Here is a 17,008-nt window from a genome sequence, read left to right on the forward strand (position 1 = left end):
CGCACTAGATGTGGTGATTCTTCTCATCTCAAAAAATCTCTATTTATAAACCTAACATTCTAATATTAACTGAATTCAAATCCTTAATTTATAAATAATATATTTAATTCTAAATGATATCCTAAAAATAAGATAATATCTTTTTTAAAAGCTAAACAATATCCTATAGATTTGTTATTCATTGATTGAACCATCATTAATTCCTACATCCACAACTTTTATATAAGATTTTATGACAAGCAAGACAAACTTGCAAACCTTCCCTTGATATGACTCATCTCTCTTAGGGTATTGACCTAGGTTGAGTGATTATTCTTATCTCATAAATCTTATTTTATAGACATAACATTCTAATCTTAAATGAGGAAACAAATACCTAATTTATTAATAATATATTTAATTTTATCAACATTCTAAAAATAAGATAATATCTTTTTTTAAGAAAATAAATATCTTATAGATTTGAGAATACAAATAAGATATATCTAACAAGAAGCAAAGTTGGACTTATGTAGATCAACCAACTAATCCCTATACCCACTCATCACCTAAGCTCAGCCAAAACTCGCTTAGGCCTCAACCCTGCATCGCTTAAGCTCTTAGCCAACACCACTTAAGCTACATAAAAAAACATGCTAATTTTTGTGCCCATTCTAGCTTAAGCGCTACCCAACACCATTTAAGCTACTTCAAACTAATTTACTCAAATTAAAAAGAATAATGATTCAACTATTTAATCACTACACATTAAATACCTAATTTATTTTCCGCACATCACGCAACTGGTCCATTTATCTTTTTTATTTATTTCTTACATGTAATTTTCTTTTTATTTTTTAAAATCCAAAATTTTCATCTCTATTTTAAAATAAAGATATTTAATCGATTGTTTTTTACGATCTATAATTTTAATTTTCTATTTTAAAATAGAAATATTAGTCATTTATATTTATAAAATATGGAATTTTAGTTATCCCCAACTAAAAGCTTTGATTGTTAAGAGCTTAATCTTTATTATGATATAGATTAACTAAATTATCTTGTGTCACATTATTAGATTTGAATCACATCAAGTTAGCTTCTTACTAATCAACGCTAAATGATTATGTGGATATAATCACAAATGATCAAAATTATAAATTTTATAACCTTAAGTAATTAATTGTTTTTATTTTAAAATAGAAGTATTAAAATTGTAAAATATAAAAATTAAGACGGTCAAATATTTTTTAAAATATAGAAATCAAAATTAGATATTTTGAAAATAGGAAAAAATTACATTTAAGTTTTTATTTTTATTTTTTACCGGAGGTCCATATGTCTAGTACTTAGAAATCACGTCATTATAAAAATGCGCCACTAGAGCATAATATAATAGCATGAAGGACGTCATTATAATTACATTTAAGCCATGAAGAACGTTGTTATATATGCCAATCCGCAATACATGGAAACTTCTGTTATGGTTAGTGACACCAACAACACTGATCATGAAACCAACTACGCTGATTCTGTGACTGTAACAAAAAAAAACAATTACTATGAAAATGGACAAAATTCGAAATGACTTTGTAAGCATTGCACAACAGATTTGTAGGAGAGATATTCCAAATGCCATTGGAGAGCTTCACTCACTCAGAGGGCTAAACCTTTCCCATAACAGATTTATTGGTCCTATTCTACAATCCATTGGAAATTTGACAAAGTTAGAATCATTGGATCTCTCCTCAAATATGCTCACTGGCGGGATACCTAGAGAATTAAGCAATTTGAACTTTCTTGAAGTCCAAAATCTTTCCAATAACCATCTTGCATTTGTGGGAGAAATACCTCAAGGAAAACAGTTCAGTACTTTTTCCAATGACTCCTATGGTAGAAACTTGGGGTTGTGTGGACTCCCATTGACAGCAGAATGCAGCAAGGACCTTGAACAACATTCTCCACCTTCACTAACCGTTGGGGGAGAACAGGGAGTTGGATTTGGTTGGAAACCAGTGGCTATGTGATATGGATGCGGAATGGTCTTTGGAGTGGGAATGGGATGTTGTGTATTGTTAATAGGAAAGCCTCAATGGCTTGTGAGAATGGTTGGAGGTCAACTCAATAAAAAGGTGAAAAGGAAGACAAGGATGAGATCTAATGAAAATGGTAGCAGAATGAATTAGTTGATATGTGGCATGACTGTAGAATGTTTTCTTGCTCACCTTCCTGTTGAAATTCAATTCTGCCTTGTTGGAAAACAAAACTTAAGGGCAAGAACTTTATCACACTGCATTGCATATGCATGGGAGATCTGATTCAAAGTTTAGTTGTAATTGTAATATGGTGTTGTACTTTTTTTTCTTTGTGTTCAATAAATGAGTGTGATATACTTTTTTTTTTCTTCCATTGCCCCAGAAACTCGGGTCTGAATCATCCAAAAGTTTGATAATTTTTCTGTTCATTAATACGCTTAGATTGTTTTATTTTTTTTAACATTTTTATATCGGTGAATTGTATCAAGTTAAGTAGTGAATAATGTGTTGACAATCAACAATCATTTCGTTAATATGCTGCAGATTACAAAATTGTAGCAGTCATTAATAGGCAAATATTGACCTGGGGGGATTTCTTTTAGAAACTAATTTCCAACCATTTTGAAACATCTACAGTTTTTTTATTATAAAATAAGTGTTGGATTCTTAAAATATGATGTCAAGTTTCCTTATATAATTTATTTGGTGACCTATTGCGGATAATCTCCCTGGCATTTACTACTCTCTTGGATTTTTCAAAAAATTGATATTAGAACCAATGGTTCGATTTGATGACTAGCTTAGACAAGTAAGATGACATCGATGAATTCATGGATATAGAGTCCTTTGTATCAAAAGTCTTTTTGACAGGTGAATTCATGCATGAATGTCAGGTAGCAGAGTTGCATGTGTTGCAATAGTGCAAGATACTAGAACATGTTATGACAATGGCTAGACAAGCTAGGGTAATAAAGATTAAGTTTTAAGAGTCACCATTGAATATTCCTGAATTGAAAATGATTTCCATCCAATGGAAAGGTTAACATGTGGAAGAGACACAAACTTGAGAAAAAGATTGTTAAAATATAAGTGTGAGAAAAAATCTCATATTAGATCGAAATGACAGTTGAGTATCATATAACAAGTGAGAAGAAAATCATAAACATGAGTGATATGATTTTAATTTAAAATATGATGTAAAAATCACTTACATAATTACTCGGGATAAAATATTTGAAGGAAAAAGAATTGACTTGAGAGCCTTTTTCTTAGTTTACATCTCGTTGTGCCATTAACAATTGATAATTCTGTCGAGCATGCTATATTGTAAAGAAAAATACTTCTCTCTTTATTTGTTCATTTTACATATTTCCTGGTGTCAAAAAATTCTTTTTATTGTATTTTTATATCCTTTAAAATAAATTTGCTTTTGAAGTTTTCTCTTGGACCAGATACCATACAAAGAATTTCACATAATGTAAATGCACGGGGTTCTTTTTTAATTTTGATTTTGTGGCATTTATCTCTATATTTGGTTGATATATTTGAAACTTGATAGCGATTAGCTGATGTATCAGTCAACGGACCCTAGTATGGAAAAAGAATATGGTGAAGACAGAATTTTTCCACAAACTAATGTATCAGCGTGAGTTTCCTTTAATTTTCTTTTGATTTAAACATTTTTGTGGACGTATTTTAATTTTCCTTTTTGATGTGATTGGCGAGCTTAATTTTCTAACCCATATTTTAAGGGTTGGCAGACTTGGAAAACAATTGCTTGGATTTAACTGAAGTGGCTGTTTATACATGTTTTCTTTTTAGAATCATATCACATATATGTAGTCGATCTGTTGGTGAGGTAGACAGTGGGAGCTTATGTTTTGTGCAGAGATTGTGTCCTCAAACTTTCATGTGATAAGACAAATTAACTTCTGAATTTTCACAATAATACAGTTCTATTCTATCATAAGAAAAAAAAAAATACCACCAATAACTTGTAGATGCATTTTCTCTTAAACAGGTGGTATTCTATCTCTGTGTTCAATTATATCTTTTGGCTGGAATCTTCCGTGTTCATATGTTGGGGATTAAAATATTTAATAGGGATTAATTAACAGGAATATATCCAGAAAACAAGTAGTGTTCAATTTTCCTTTTTGATGTGATTAGAGTGTCTAATTTTCTAACCCATATTTTTAAGGTTGTAAGACTCGGAAAACAATTGTTTGGTTTAACTAAATTGGTTTATACATGTTTTGTTTTCTGAATGATATGTAGCATGCTTTCTGCGGTAGAAAACTAAGTCAGTCGATCACATGAGACAAAAATTAAATATTTTCATCGTCACCGTTGTAATAGCTTGCTACATTAAACATAATTAGTAATATATTTTTTTTAATTATTATCAAAACAAGGATAAAATTTTCATGATTAAACAAAATATCTATTAAACTTATTTAAAAATGATGGATTAGTAAAAGCGATGTAAAGGCATAAATTATTATATGAAGAATTATCTTCCAAAAATAAAATCAACTCATGATACAAAAATAAACAGAGTTTGAAGTATATATATATATATATATATATATATATATAACTCTGTCAATTGAATAATAGTTGGGGGGCGGGACCTAGGATTTATCTAGACATAGCTTTCTAACTCTTAACAACTAAAATTTCTAGACACAAGCCCGATTAGAAGATCAACAGTACATACACCTCAACTCATGACAAAAACCTTTATATTCCATAGATAAACTTAAATTTCTCAATTTAGGAGTACGATTTGTCAAATCTTAGACTTAATCTAATTATATTTGAACGGGTTAATTTGAGTTGATTTTCTAAAAAATATATGAAATTTAACCAAAACCAACTTATTTATAAATTGTTTGAGTTTGATTGGATCAACCAAGGTAACAATTTAATAATATTTACAACAATTTAATAACACTTAAAACTCATCCACCATGTCTTAACAATGTCCAACTCCTAAATTGTGACAAATATAAGTTTTCTAACTTATAAATAATTTAATATATAAATTTAAATTTTCACAAATATTAATTTTAAAAGAATTTGTTTAAATGATATAATTTTGAAAAGTATGTTAATTTTATACATATTCTTTCAACAAATATTTTAGAATTATGTATTCTTTTTAATTAAATGTAATATTTATTTTTAAATATTTCTAACATCTTGAAATTATATCATATACAATTATCCATTTACAAATAATTTTATAAATGATATACTTTTGACAAATTTATTTTTTATGTATAATTTCAAAAAATATTTTATAATTTAAATTTTTATAGTTTAAGGTAATATTTATATTTTAGATGTTTTTCTCCGAATTATATATATCATAAACAATTATTTCTAGCGTTATTTCAAAATAAATTTTGGGGAGCAATTGCATAAATTAGTAAGGCAAAGGTTTTAGCTTGACAATTGAAAAAAAAATGCATAAAAAAGGATATCCATTATTGAAATAAAATAAATTTCTTTAATTAAATTATAATATATTTTATTTTGGAAAGTGAAGGAAACACGTCATAAAAAAACAAAAAAAAAAAAACTAAAAAGCTCCATTGTTTTTAAAACTCATAAATCCATATACCTGAATAGGGTTAAAAAAATTCTTCAAAATCTCTATCACTCTTTTATAGTATCAAATTTAAATTATTTTCCTATTTTTAAGATGACAAATTGTTTCTGTAAAAAGACAATAAATTATTAAAAATAAATTCAAATATATATATAATTATAAACAAAACTAAAAATATTTTTTATAAACAAATCATATGAAAAAAAATTCAATTCAATGAGCTAGTTCACAAGCTAGTTCTGTCAAGCACACCCTATCTCTTCCTTAAAACATTTTTTTGTTTAAATCGTTTAGATTTAAATAGGTAAATTTTTTATTTTTTGGTTTTTTCCCTTTTAAATTATTGTTAAATTTTTGCTCCCAAAAAAATAATTTTTGTATTTTATTTTTTGACTTTGGATTTATTTAGATAGGGCTTTAGAAAATGGAATAAAATTATTTTGATAGTTATTTAGCAAAAAAACAAAAGAAAAAATTATTACAAACCAAAAAGTTAACAAAAATTTATTAGGAATAAAAAAAATTAATGATTTATCAAGAACTAAAAATATATTTAAATTGTTTATAACATAAAAGAACATGAAAAATCAACCATTATGCAATTCTCTTTGAACAAAATTGTAAGATGTAACATTTTTAAAATAAATTTCAGAGAGCAACTCAGTCCATACACTAAGATAGTGTTTTACCTTGACAGTTGAAAAAATGCATTAAAAAGAAGGATTTGCCGTGAAGGTTTCAAGAAAATACATGCATGTGTAATGTTATTTCATTTCTAGTTGGTATTTTAAAGGGAAAACATGGTTAAACAAAGATATGAAGTAGAAAAATAAAATAAATCATGTTTACAGAAAAAATGAGTTCCAAGTCAAGTCAATTTAAATTGCAATTGCTGGGACAACTTTGATAGCGTGTAAAAGGATCATAAAATTTATGTGTCAATTTGCGTGAGGTTTGGGCTGTTGAAGTCTTGAAGCTTAATTTAGCCACAAATTTTGCATATCATCTTTTTAATTTGACTATAAATATTAATGTTTGGTTGCTCAGTATTAATTTCATGTATATTTTCCATCCCTTATAGTAAAGAGTATTTGAGTAGAAAATGGAATCATGGATGTGGTGTTTCCTTCTCTGTTCCCATTTGCTCATCCTTTATTTTTCACCCTCTCATTCCTTATGCCACCCCCATGACACCTCTGCCTTGCTCCACTTCAAAAACTCCTTCACTATTAATACTAGTTATGGCCATAATGAATATCCTTATTATTATCATAAATGTGATACTGGTTATTCAAAGACGAGAACATGGGAAAATGGGACAGATTGTTGCTCTTGGGCTGGAGTCACCTGCCACCCCATCTCAGGTCATGTCACTGACCTCGACCTCAGCTGCAGTGGCCTTCACGGCAATATCCATCCAAACAGTACGCTTTTCCATCTTTCTCATCTTCACTCACTCAACCTTGCTTTCAATCATTTGTATCAATCTCATTGGTCATCTCTCTTTGGTGGGTTTGTGAGCCTCACTCATCTCAACTTGTCTTATTCTGAATTTGAAGGGGATATTCATTCCCAAATCTCTCACCTTTCCAAATTAGTCTCGCTTGATCTCTCAGGTAATGATTTGTTAGAGTGGAAGGAAGACACTTGGAAGAGATTGCTCCAAAATGCAACAGTTTTAAGGGTGCTTGTTTTGGATGGAGCAGATATGTCTTCCATTTCAATCAGGACACTCAATATGTCTTCCTCTTTGGTTACTCTTAGTCTTCGATACAGTGGGCTAAGAGGAAACTTGACAGATGGCATTCTCTGTTTACCAAATCTTCAGCACTTGGATCTTTCAGGAAACTGGGTCCGTGGAGGCCAGCTTGCAGAAGTGAGTTGCAGCACAACTTCTCTTGATTTCTTAGCTCTTTCAGATTGTGTTTTCCAAGGGTCAATCCCTCCCTTCTTCTCTAACCTCACACATCTTACTTCCCTGGATCTCTCATATAACAACCTCAACGGTCCAATCCCTCCCTCTTTCTTCAACCTCACACATCTCACTTCCCTAGACCTCTCAGGTATCAACCTCAACGGTTCAATCCCATCCTCACTCTTAACCCTTCCACGGCTAAACTTTCTGAAACTACAGAATAACCAACTCAGTGGTCAAATCCCAGATGTCTTTCCTCAGTCAAACAGCTTTCACGAATTGGATTTGAGTGATAACAAAATAGAGGGTGAGCTGCCATCAACACTTTCAAATCTTCAACATCTCATTTTCTTGGATCTTTCATATAATAAATTGGATTTGAGTGGTAACAAAATAGAGGGTGAGCTGCCATCAACACTTTCAAATCTTCAACATCTCCTTCACTTGGATCTTTCATATAATAAATTGGAGGGCCCTCTGCCTAACAATATAACAGGGTTTTCAAACCTAACATCGTTAAGGTTAAATGGAAACTTACTGAATGGGACAATTCCTTCTTGGTGTTTATCTTTGCCATCTTTGAAGCAGTTAGATCTATCAGGAAACCAACTCTCTGGGCATATTAGTGCAATCTCATCATATTCCTTGGAGACATTGTCTTTATCCCACAACAAGTTACAAGGCAATATTCCAGAATCAATTTTTAGCCTTCTAAACCTTACACTCTTAGATCTATCATCAAACAATTTAAGTGGATCTGTCAAATTTCATCATTTCTCCAAGCTTCAAAATTTGAAAGAACTTCAACTTTCACGGAATGATCAGTTATCACTAAATTTCAAATCCAATGTCAAGTATAATTTCTCCCGTTTATGGAGATTGGACTTATCTTCTATGGATTTAACTGAATTTCCAAAATTATCGGGAAAAGTCCCATTTTTGGAATCACTCCATTTGTCCAATAACAAACTTAAAGGTAGAGTGCCAAATTGGTTGCATGAAACGAACTCATTGTTATTGGAATTGGACCTCTCTCATAACCTATTGACGCAATCATTGGACCAATTCTCGTGGAAGAAACCACTCGCTTACCTTGATCTTAGTTTTAACTCAATCACTGGTGGCTTCTCTTCCTCAATTTGCAATGCAAGTGCAATTGAGATTCTCAACTTATCTCACAACATGTTGACAGGAACCATTCCACAATGCCTTGTTAACTCATCAACCCTTGAAGTTTTGGATCTGCAACTGAACAAGCTTCATGGCCCTTTGCCAAGTACCTTTGCACAGGACTGTTGGCTCAGAACTCTGGATCTCAATGGCAACCAATTATTAGAAGGCTTTTTGCCAGAATCTTTGTCCAATTGCATTTATCTGGAGGTTTTAAATCTTGGAAACAATCAAATAAAGGATGTGTTTCCCCATTGGCTTCAAACTCTACCAGAATTGAAAGTATTGGTTTTGAGAGCCAACAAGTTGTACGGTCCCATTGAGGGTTCAAAGACCAAGCATGGATTCCCCAGTTTAGTCATTTTTGATGTCTCTTCCAACAACTTCAGCGGCCCAATTCCAAAAGCCTACATTAAAAAATTTGAAGCCATGAAGAACGTTGTTCTAGATGCCTATAGCCAATACATAGAAGTTCCTTTTAATTTATTTTATGGACCCAACGACAGACCCAACGACAGACCCAACTACGCTGATTCTGTGACTATAACAACAAAAGCAATTACTATGACAATGGTCAGAATTCGAAATGACTTTGTAAGCATTGATTTATCGCAAAACAGATTTGAAGGAGAGATTCCAGGTGTCATTGGGGAGCTTCATTCACTCAGAGGACTCAACCTTTCCCATAACAGACTTATTGGTCCTATTCCCCAATCCATGGGAAATTTGAGAAACTTAGAATCATTGGATCTCTCCTCAAATATGCTCACTGGTCGGATACCTACAGAATTAAGCAATTTGAACTTTCTTGAAGTCCTAAATCTTTCCAATAACCATCTTGTGGGAGAAATACCTCAAGGAAAACAGTTCGGTACTTTTTCCAATGATTCCTATGAGGGAAACTCTGGGTTATGTGGACTCCCACTGACAATCAAATGCAGCAAGGACCCTGAACAACATTCTCCACCTTCAACTACCTTCAGGAAAGAAGGAGGATTTGGATTTGGTTGGAAAGCAGTGGCTATAGGATATGGATGTGGAATGGTCTTTGGAGTGGGAATGGGATGTTGTGTATTGTTAATAGGAAAGCCTCAATGGCTTGTGAGAATGGTTGGAGGTAAACTCAATAAAAAGGTGAAAAGGAAGACAAGAATGAGATCTAATGAAAATGGTAGCAGAATGAATTAGTTGATATATGGCATGACTGGAGAATGTCTTGTTACATACCTGCCACCTTTGAAAACAAAACTTAAGGGCAAGAACTTGATCACACTGCATTGCATGGGAGATCTGGTTCAAAGTTTTGCTGTAATATGAATGTGTTGTACTTTTGCTTTTTTGTGTGTTCTTTTTCGTTTGTTGTGTAGAAGAGTGCGATGTATTGAGTTGCAGTTTTCATTTATTTAATACGTATAACTGTGGCATTAATTGGTTGTATAATAATAGATGTTGTATATTTTTAAAAATGCTATGTATTGGCCAATGCTAAAATATTTTGTATCTGAATTCACGGTTTTAGCTTCTATTGTAGTCTATTTAATTAATTTTCTAACTATTTAACCAGCGTGACATGGCTTTAGAAGCTGAGGTCCAAGGGGCGTAAGTATAAGAGCACAAACAATGCATACTAAAGGAAGGCTATGGGTATAGCCTAGGCCTCATGGTCCGTAGGATATCACAGATTCATTTTTTATTAAGTAATTTTTCCCAAATTAGAATAATTTGAAATAAAAGTAGCATTACTAAAATCAGTTATAATTAAATCTAAACTTTTTCTTTTTCAATTACTATTACGATAAATTGGCAGTGGTACGTGCTGTAAATATTACATCTACTTATAATGTCAGCACCCAAAAATTATTTTTATAATGTAAAATTTACATTGTCATTAATTTGCTTTATTAATTTTTATTATAACTATTTAAAATTTATATTATTATCATAAAATCCGTATCGATAATTTTTAATTAAGCACAAATTTTTTTAATTTTAGTAAATATTAAAAAATATATAATATAATGTTAGTTTTTTTCAAAAAAAAAAACAACATTATCATTAAATAAATCAGTGTGCGCGCTGTACAATAATTCACTTTTATCATTGAAAATAAAAATAAAAACTGTTATTCAAAATAAAATATGCATTAGTGACTATTATAATAATTATCTTAATGATTAAATATATTTTTATCTTTAATAAATAATTTTTTTTCTCCCTAATAAATATTTGTTTTTTTACTATCTTATTAAATAATAATTTTGTTTTTTGTCCTAGATATTTTGTTGTAATCCCTAATGAATTAACAAATTTTTGTTTACTTCCTTTTAAATTAACGAATTTTTCTTTGTCCGACTAATAATAAATAAAAAATTATCAAAAAATAAGCACACAATTTATGCCATGAAATAATTATATCATGCATGAAATAATTATTAATCATGCATGAAATATTATCAAATAATAAATTATATCATGCATGAAATAATTATTAATCTATATCATTTGGGTGAAAAATTTCCCAAGTAGTCCAATACAAATAATAAATAAACTAAACCAACACTTTCCTAAATTGAAATAAGATCAATATCCAATCCAAACAATAATCAAACTAAAGTACCTATTTCTGACGTAGAAAAGGAGATTTCAAATAATTATAAAATCCTAAATTTGGCAATAAAAATTAAACTAAAATAAAATAAAATTTCAAATTTGGCAATAACACATTATCTAATAATGACCTCCAAACTATTAACTCAATCACCGGTGGCTTCTCTTCCTCAATTTGCAATGCAAGTGCAATTTCTGGGCCACACCAGCTTGCTGCAAACTACTTGGGAGGCACACAAAAGGCTAAGAATGCTGTTTTCTGAACCTTTATCAATTGATGGTCTGAACAAATATTTTCCATTTCATAAATACTCGGGCAATGGATACAGTAGATCAATGGCTAGGAAGGAAAGTCCTGGTTCTTGAAGAGGCTTCTAATTTGAGTTCCAATAAGTTTTCAGACAATAAAATTTTCCATATTTAGTTATGCATCTTATTTGATAATAATCAGTATTTGAAATATTAAATATAACAGTTTACTCTAAAAGTGATTGAACACATGATCATGAGTTTAGAGCCTTCTTTGGAAGAACAAGAAAAGTTTGGTCAAAGTTTAAGATTATTTCTTCCACATTTGCTTCATTGCCTTTTAAACTTTCAGAGACATAATTTTCATCGCAGTATCAAGGTAACAAAGCAATACACGACTAACCACACATGACACACCACTAAACAGGCTGGGTTCACTGATTTAATTATGAGGATCACTGAATTCTCCTTTCCTCGGATACATATGTTATGCATGTATGCATGCTCCGGGATATTATGCACTACACGTTGGATTCTATAATGTTTTAAAGAGAAAACTGCCAAGACATTAAACAAGATTTCTTAGAACCCTTAGAATTAGATATGAAAAATAGAAGAGAAGACGGAGAAGAAGATACATAATTGAAGGACAATATATTAACTCTGCTGGTTGCAGGCCATGATACCACAATTATTCTCATACATAGCTCATCAAATTTCTTGATGAAAATCCAACTGTTCTGGAACAATTGAGAGTAAATATTAAGAACCTATAATGTTTATCCTTTACATGGTTGAAGATTGTAAAAACAAGCTTCATGAATGCTGATGTTTTTGTAGGAGGTGCACAAACAAATTGTTGCAAACAGAAGGAGTCGAAAAATATTACAGTGTTTGAAGTTAATAGCATTTCCCTTTATCTGCGGCGACGCTTGTTCCTAACTGAATATTTGGGTGCTTTGGTTTGTCTCTGAAACGAGCTCTATGTTTGTTTCTGAGCAACGGCTTTCCTTTGTCTCTGAGCTTTTAGGTTCGAAGCATATTTCACTTTCAGCCTTACCCTCGAGGCGTATTTTTGCAGCGTAGTTGAGGTCACGAGTGCATTCGAATTTTAAGAATAGGGTTCATGACTTCATGTATGTGCACTGGACCATCCTGTACACTAGGGATTGCTAGTGGGAAATGTATTAGCATGGATATTCTTTTACTTGTTTTGGAACTGATATAACAGGCTTTGGTTCTTGAACGTGTAATGTTCATAAACATCTTAAGTTAAGGTCTGATTTGAGCATTTGAGGTTGTAACATGTATGCTTTAATGGAACAAGATGTAAAAAAGTCGAATTGAACCTTGGTGGTAAAATCAAAATCACACCTCCTCCACCTAGAGGTACATCACTTAGCAATACAACACTTAGCGTGCTAGCACTTCATGTCTAGCAAGAGGAGTGATAGCTTTGTAACTAATAACATTTTTTAGTTAATTACTAGATATATTCCTGACAATATTAATGGCATCAACGTCCAATGATGGACTATTGTTGAACAATGGGTTTTCTCCCGCAAGGCTGCAACTTATAATTAAATACTCATTTTAAACTATTTTTCTGAGAATTTTAAGATTGTTACGAGCTTGTCTGAGTTTAGGGATCAATGGCTGTTATGGAGTTCAATAATTTTAGGGCTCATCAACCTCATCTTACTTGAAAATAAATTACGTAATTAAACGAGCCACCCTAAGAATTTAAATTATCTGGAGGGCTAAAATAAGGAACATTGTCAATACTGGGTGAAGATAATACACCCATTCTGATCGACTCTTCTCATCAACCCAACGGAGACTGAGTTTGCAGTCAGTGTCAAGAAAACCTCATTGCTGATTTGCAGTATTTTATAATAAATCACAATTAGAGTATCACAGTTGTAGACTTGCAGTCAACATTAAAAACAAATATATAAAGGTTGTCTATCTTAACATTAACATATCTTCTTAATTATGTTTGCGTTTGCTTACTTTTTGTTTTGGTTTTTAATTTCAACTTGGTTTTCTCGTTTAAGGTGTTCTAATTTGCATACTTAGTTAAGAAAAGGCGATGTAATTGAAGGAGTATAGTAATTTTCTATTTTTTTCCGTAGGATATCGCATTTGTTTTTTTCAAAGTTCGAGTAATTCAACTATATAAAATATTTTTATAACACATCATGAACATCTAATCTTATTGGAAACGATATTAATGAATGAAAAGATAAACATTTATTTTAAACCTTATACATCATTCAAATAATTATTTCATGTATCATGTTTAAAAGTTCCTAATTTTTAATTATAGTCTCTTCTTCTAAAATATAAAGACATGTACACCAATTAACAAAGTTTATGTTGTTTACATCTTTCTTTTAAAAAAATGTTGTTTACGACTTATTTTTCACGTTAATTATTATCATACTCTCTTTTTTCGAAACAAAATTGATAATCATATTTTCTTATAAAATTTAATTATAACATTTAATTTTATTCTCGTGTTCAACAACCACGTTAGTTACACTTACAACTCATCCACAATATCCTAACAATGTCCAACTCCTAAATTGTGACAAATATAAGATTTCTAATTTATAAATATTTTAATTTGTAAATTAAAATTTTGACAAATTTTAATTTAAAAATATTTTTTAAAACAATATAATTTTGAAAAAATATGTTAATTAATTTTATGGATGAAAAAAAGAGGATATCCCGTGAAGTTGAAGACAATACAATTGAAATGGCAATACTGAATAGTGAGCACAATCTGGGTAGCGTTATGATAGGGTTAGAAATGAAATGAAATGACAGCACTGAGGATGACCTAGCTGTAGCGTTATGAAAGGGTTTAGAAAATGGATGTTTGCGTGAAGCATGGAAGGAAGCACATCATAAAAATCAAAATAAAATAAAACTGCAACACTCCATTGTTTTCAAAAGTCATATTTCATTTACATGAGAGTTAAAGAAATTCATCAAATCTCTACCATTCTTTTATTATATAAAATTTAAATTATTGTCATATTTTTACTTAATATTTAATTCCATCCACTCCACTACTTGCTAAAACTGACCATATCCTCATCCGATTCACTCAAGGTTTACAAAATTGGCTCCATCATGTTATTTCATTTCTAGTTGGTATTTTAAAGGGGAAAAATGTTAAATAAAGATATGAACTACAAAAATCAAATAAATCATGTTTTCCTGAAAAGAGACTTCCAGGTCAATTAACAAAATGGCGTGATGAGAGGATTGGAAAATAAATCATATCTAATTGGAAACGATATTAATGGATCAAAAGATAAACATTTCTTTTTAAACTTTATACATCATTCACATACTTATTTCATCTATCATGTCTACCATTTTCTAATTTTAATTTATATTTCCTTCTTCGTAAATATAAAGACATGTACACCAATTAACAAACTTCAAATTGTTTACAACTTCCTTTAAAAAAATGTTGATTACAACTTATTTTCCACATTAATCAATTATTGCCTTAATCTTTTTTTTCAAACATAACTTATAATCAATTTTTCATATAAAAATTAATTCTAACATTTAATTTTATTCTGAAGGTTAATTAAACAACCACATTAAAAACACTTACAACTCATGCGCCATATCGTAACAATGTCCAACTCCTAAATTGTGACAAATATAAGTTTTCTAACTTATAAATATTTTAATATGTAAATTAAAATTTTGATAAATATTAATTTAAAAATAATTTGTTTAAATAATATAATTTTGAAAAGGATGTTAATTTTATACATATGCTTTCAACAAATATTTTATAATTACGTATTCTTTTTAATTTAATATAATATTTATTTTTAAATATTTCTAACATCTTGAAATTATATCATATAGAATTATTAATTTACAAATAATTCTATAAATGATATAATTTTGACAAATGCATTTTTTTATGTATAATTTCAAAAAATATTTTATAATTTAAATTTTTATAGTTTAAGGTAATATTTATATTTTAAATATTTTTCTCCGAATTATATCTATCATAAACAATTATTTCTAGCGTTATTTCAAAATAAATTTTGGGGAGCAATTGCATAAAGTAAGGCAAATGTTTTAGCTTGACAATTGAAAAAAAATGCATAAAAAAAGGATATCCATTTTTGAAATAAAATAAATTTATTTAATTAAATTATAATATATTTTATTTTTGAAAGTGAAGGAAACACGTCATAAAAAACAAAACAAAATAAAGCTACAAACCTCCATTGTTTTTAAAACTCATAAATCCATATACCTGAATAGGGTTAAACAAATTCTTCAAAATCTCTATCATTCTTTTATAGTATCAAATTTAAATTATTTTCCTATTTTTAAGATGACAAATTGTTTCTGTAAAAAAGTTAATAAATTATTAAGAATAAATTCAAATATATATATATATATATATATATAATTATAACCAAAAACTTAAAATATTTGTTATTAACAAATCATATGAAAGAAAATTAATTCAATGAGCTAGTTCACACGCTAGTTCTGACAAGCACACCCTATCTCTTCCTTAAAAAAAAATTTTGTTTAAATCGTTTAGATTTAAATAGGTACGTTTTTTAATTTTGGTTTTTGCCCCTTTTAAATTATTGTTAACTTTTTGCTCCCAAATAAATAAATTTTGTATTTTATTTTTTGACTTTGGATTTATTTAGATAGGGCTTTAGAAAATGGAATAAAATTATTTTGATAGTTATTTAGGAAAAGAACAAAAGAAAAATTTATTACAAACCAAAAAGTTAACAAAAATTTATTAGGAATAAAAAAAAAACAAAATTTGATGATTTATCAACAACTAAATACATATTTAAATAGTTTATAACACAAAAGAACATGAAAAATCAACCATTATGCAATTCTCTTTGAATAAGAGTTATAATTTCCATCTAGTACTTCTTTACTTGTGAATATTAAAATTATTAGATGTAACATTTTTAAATTAAATTTCAGAGAACAACTCAGTCCATACACTAAGATATATAGTGTTTTACCTTAACAGTTGAAAAAATTCATTAAGAATTAACTAAGGATTTGCCGTGAAGGTTTCAATACAATACATGCATGTGTAATGTTATTTCATTTCTAGTTGGTATTTTAAAGGGAAAACATGGTTAAACAAAGATATGAAGTAGAAAAATAAAATAAATCATGTTTGCAGAAAAAATGAGTTCCAAGTCAAGTCAATTTAAATTGCAATTGCTGGGACAACTTTGATAGCGTGTAAAAAGATCATAAGATTTATGGTCAATTTGCGTGAGGTTTGGGCTGTTGAAGTCTTGAAGCTTAATTTAGCCACAAATTTTGCATATCATCTTTTTAATTTGACTATAAATATTAATGTTTGGTTGCTCAGTATTAATTTCATGTATATTT

General features: G+C 29.6%; 1 protein-coding gene across 1 annotated transcript; it reads left to right on the forward strand.

Annotated features, from left to right (window-relative positions):
• The first annotated feature begins 6,689 nt into the window (after positions 1 to 6,689).
• LOC106796562 (receptor-like protein Cf-9) lies at positions 6,690 to 10,201 on the forward strand. Its single transcript, XM_014768981.2, has one exon. It carries the CDS (start codon positions 6,734 to 6,736, stop codon positions 9,902 to 9,904), a length of 3,171 nt encoding a protein of 1,056 aa, XP_014624467.1. The 5' UTR covers positions 6,690 to 6,733; the 3' UTR covers positions 9,905 to 10,201.
• The last annotated feature ends 6,807 nt before the right edge of the window (positions 10,202 to 17,008 follow it).

This window comes from Glycine max, chromosome 16 (assembly GCF_000004515.6).
Source record: "Glycine max cultivar Williams 82 chromosome 16, Glycine_max_v4.0, whole genome shotgun sequence".
Lineage (NCBI taxonomy): Eukaryota > Viridiplantae > Streptophyta > Magnoliopsida > Fabales > Fabaceae > Glycine > Glycine max.

What these genes read in the sequence shown, in the direction of transcription:
- LOC106796562 (XM_014768981.2), top strand. Translation starts at nt 6,734, where the DNA reads ATGGAATCATGGATGTGGTGTTTCCTTCTCTGTTCCCATTTGCTCATC.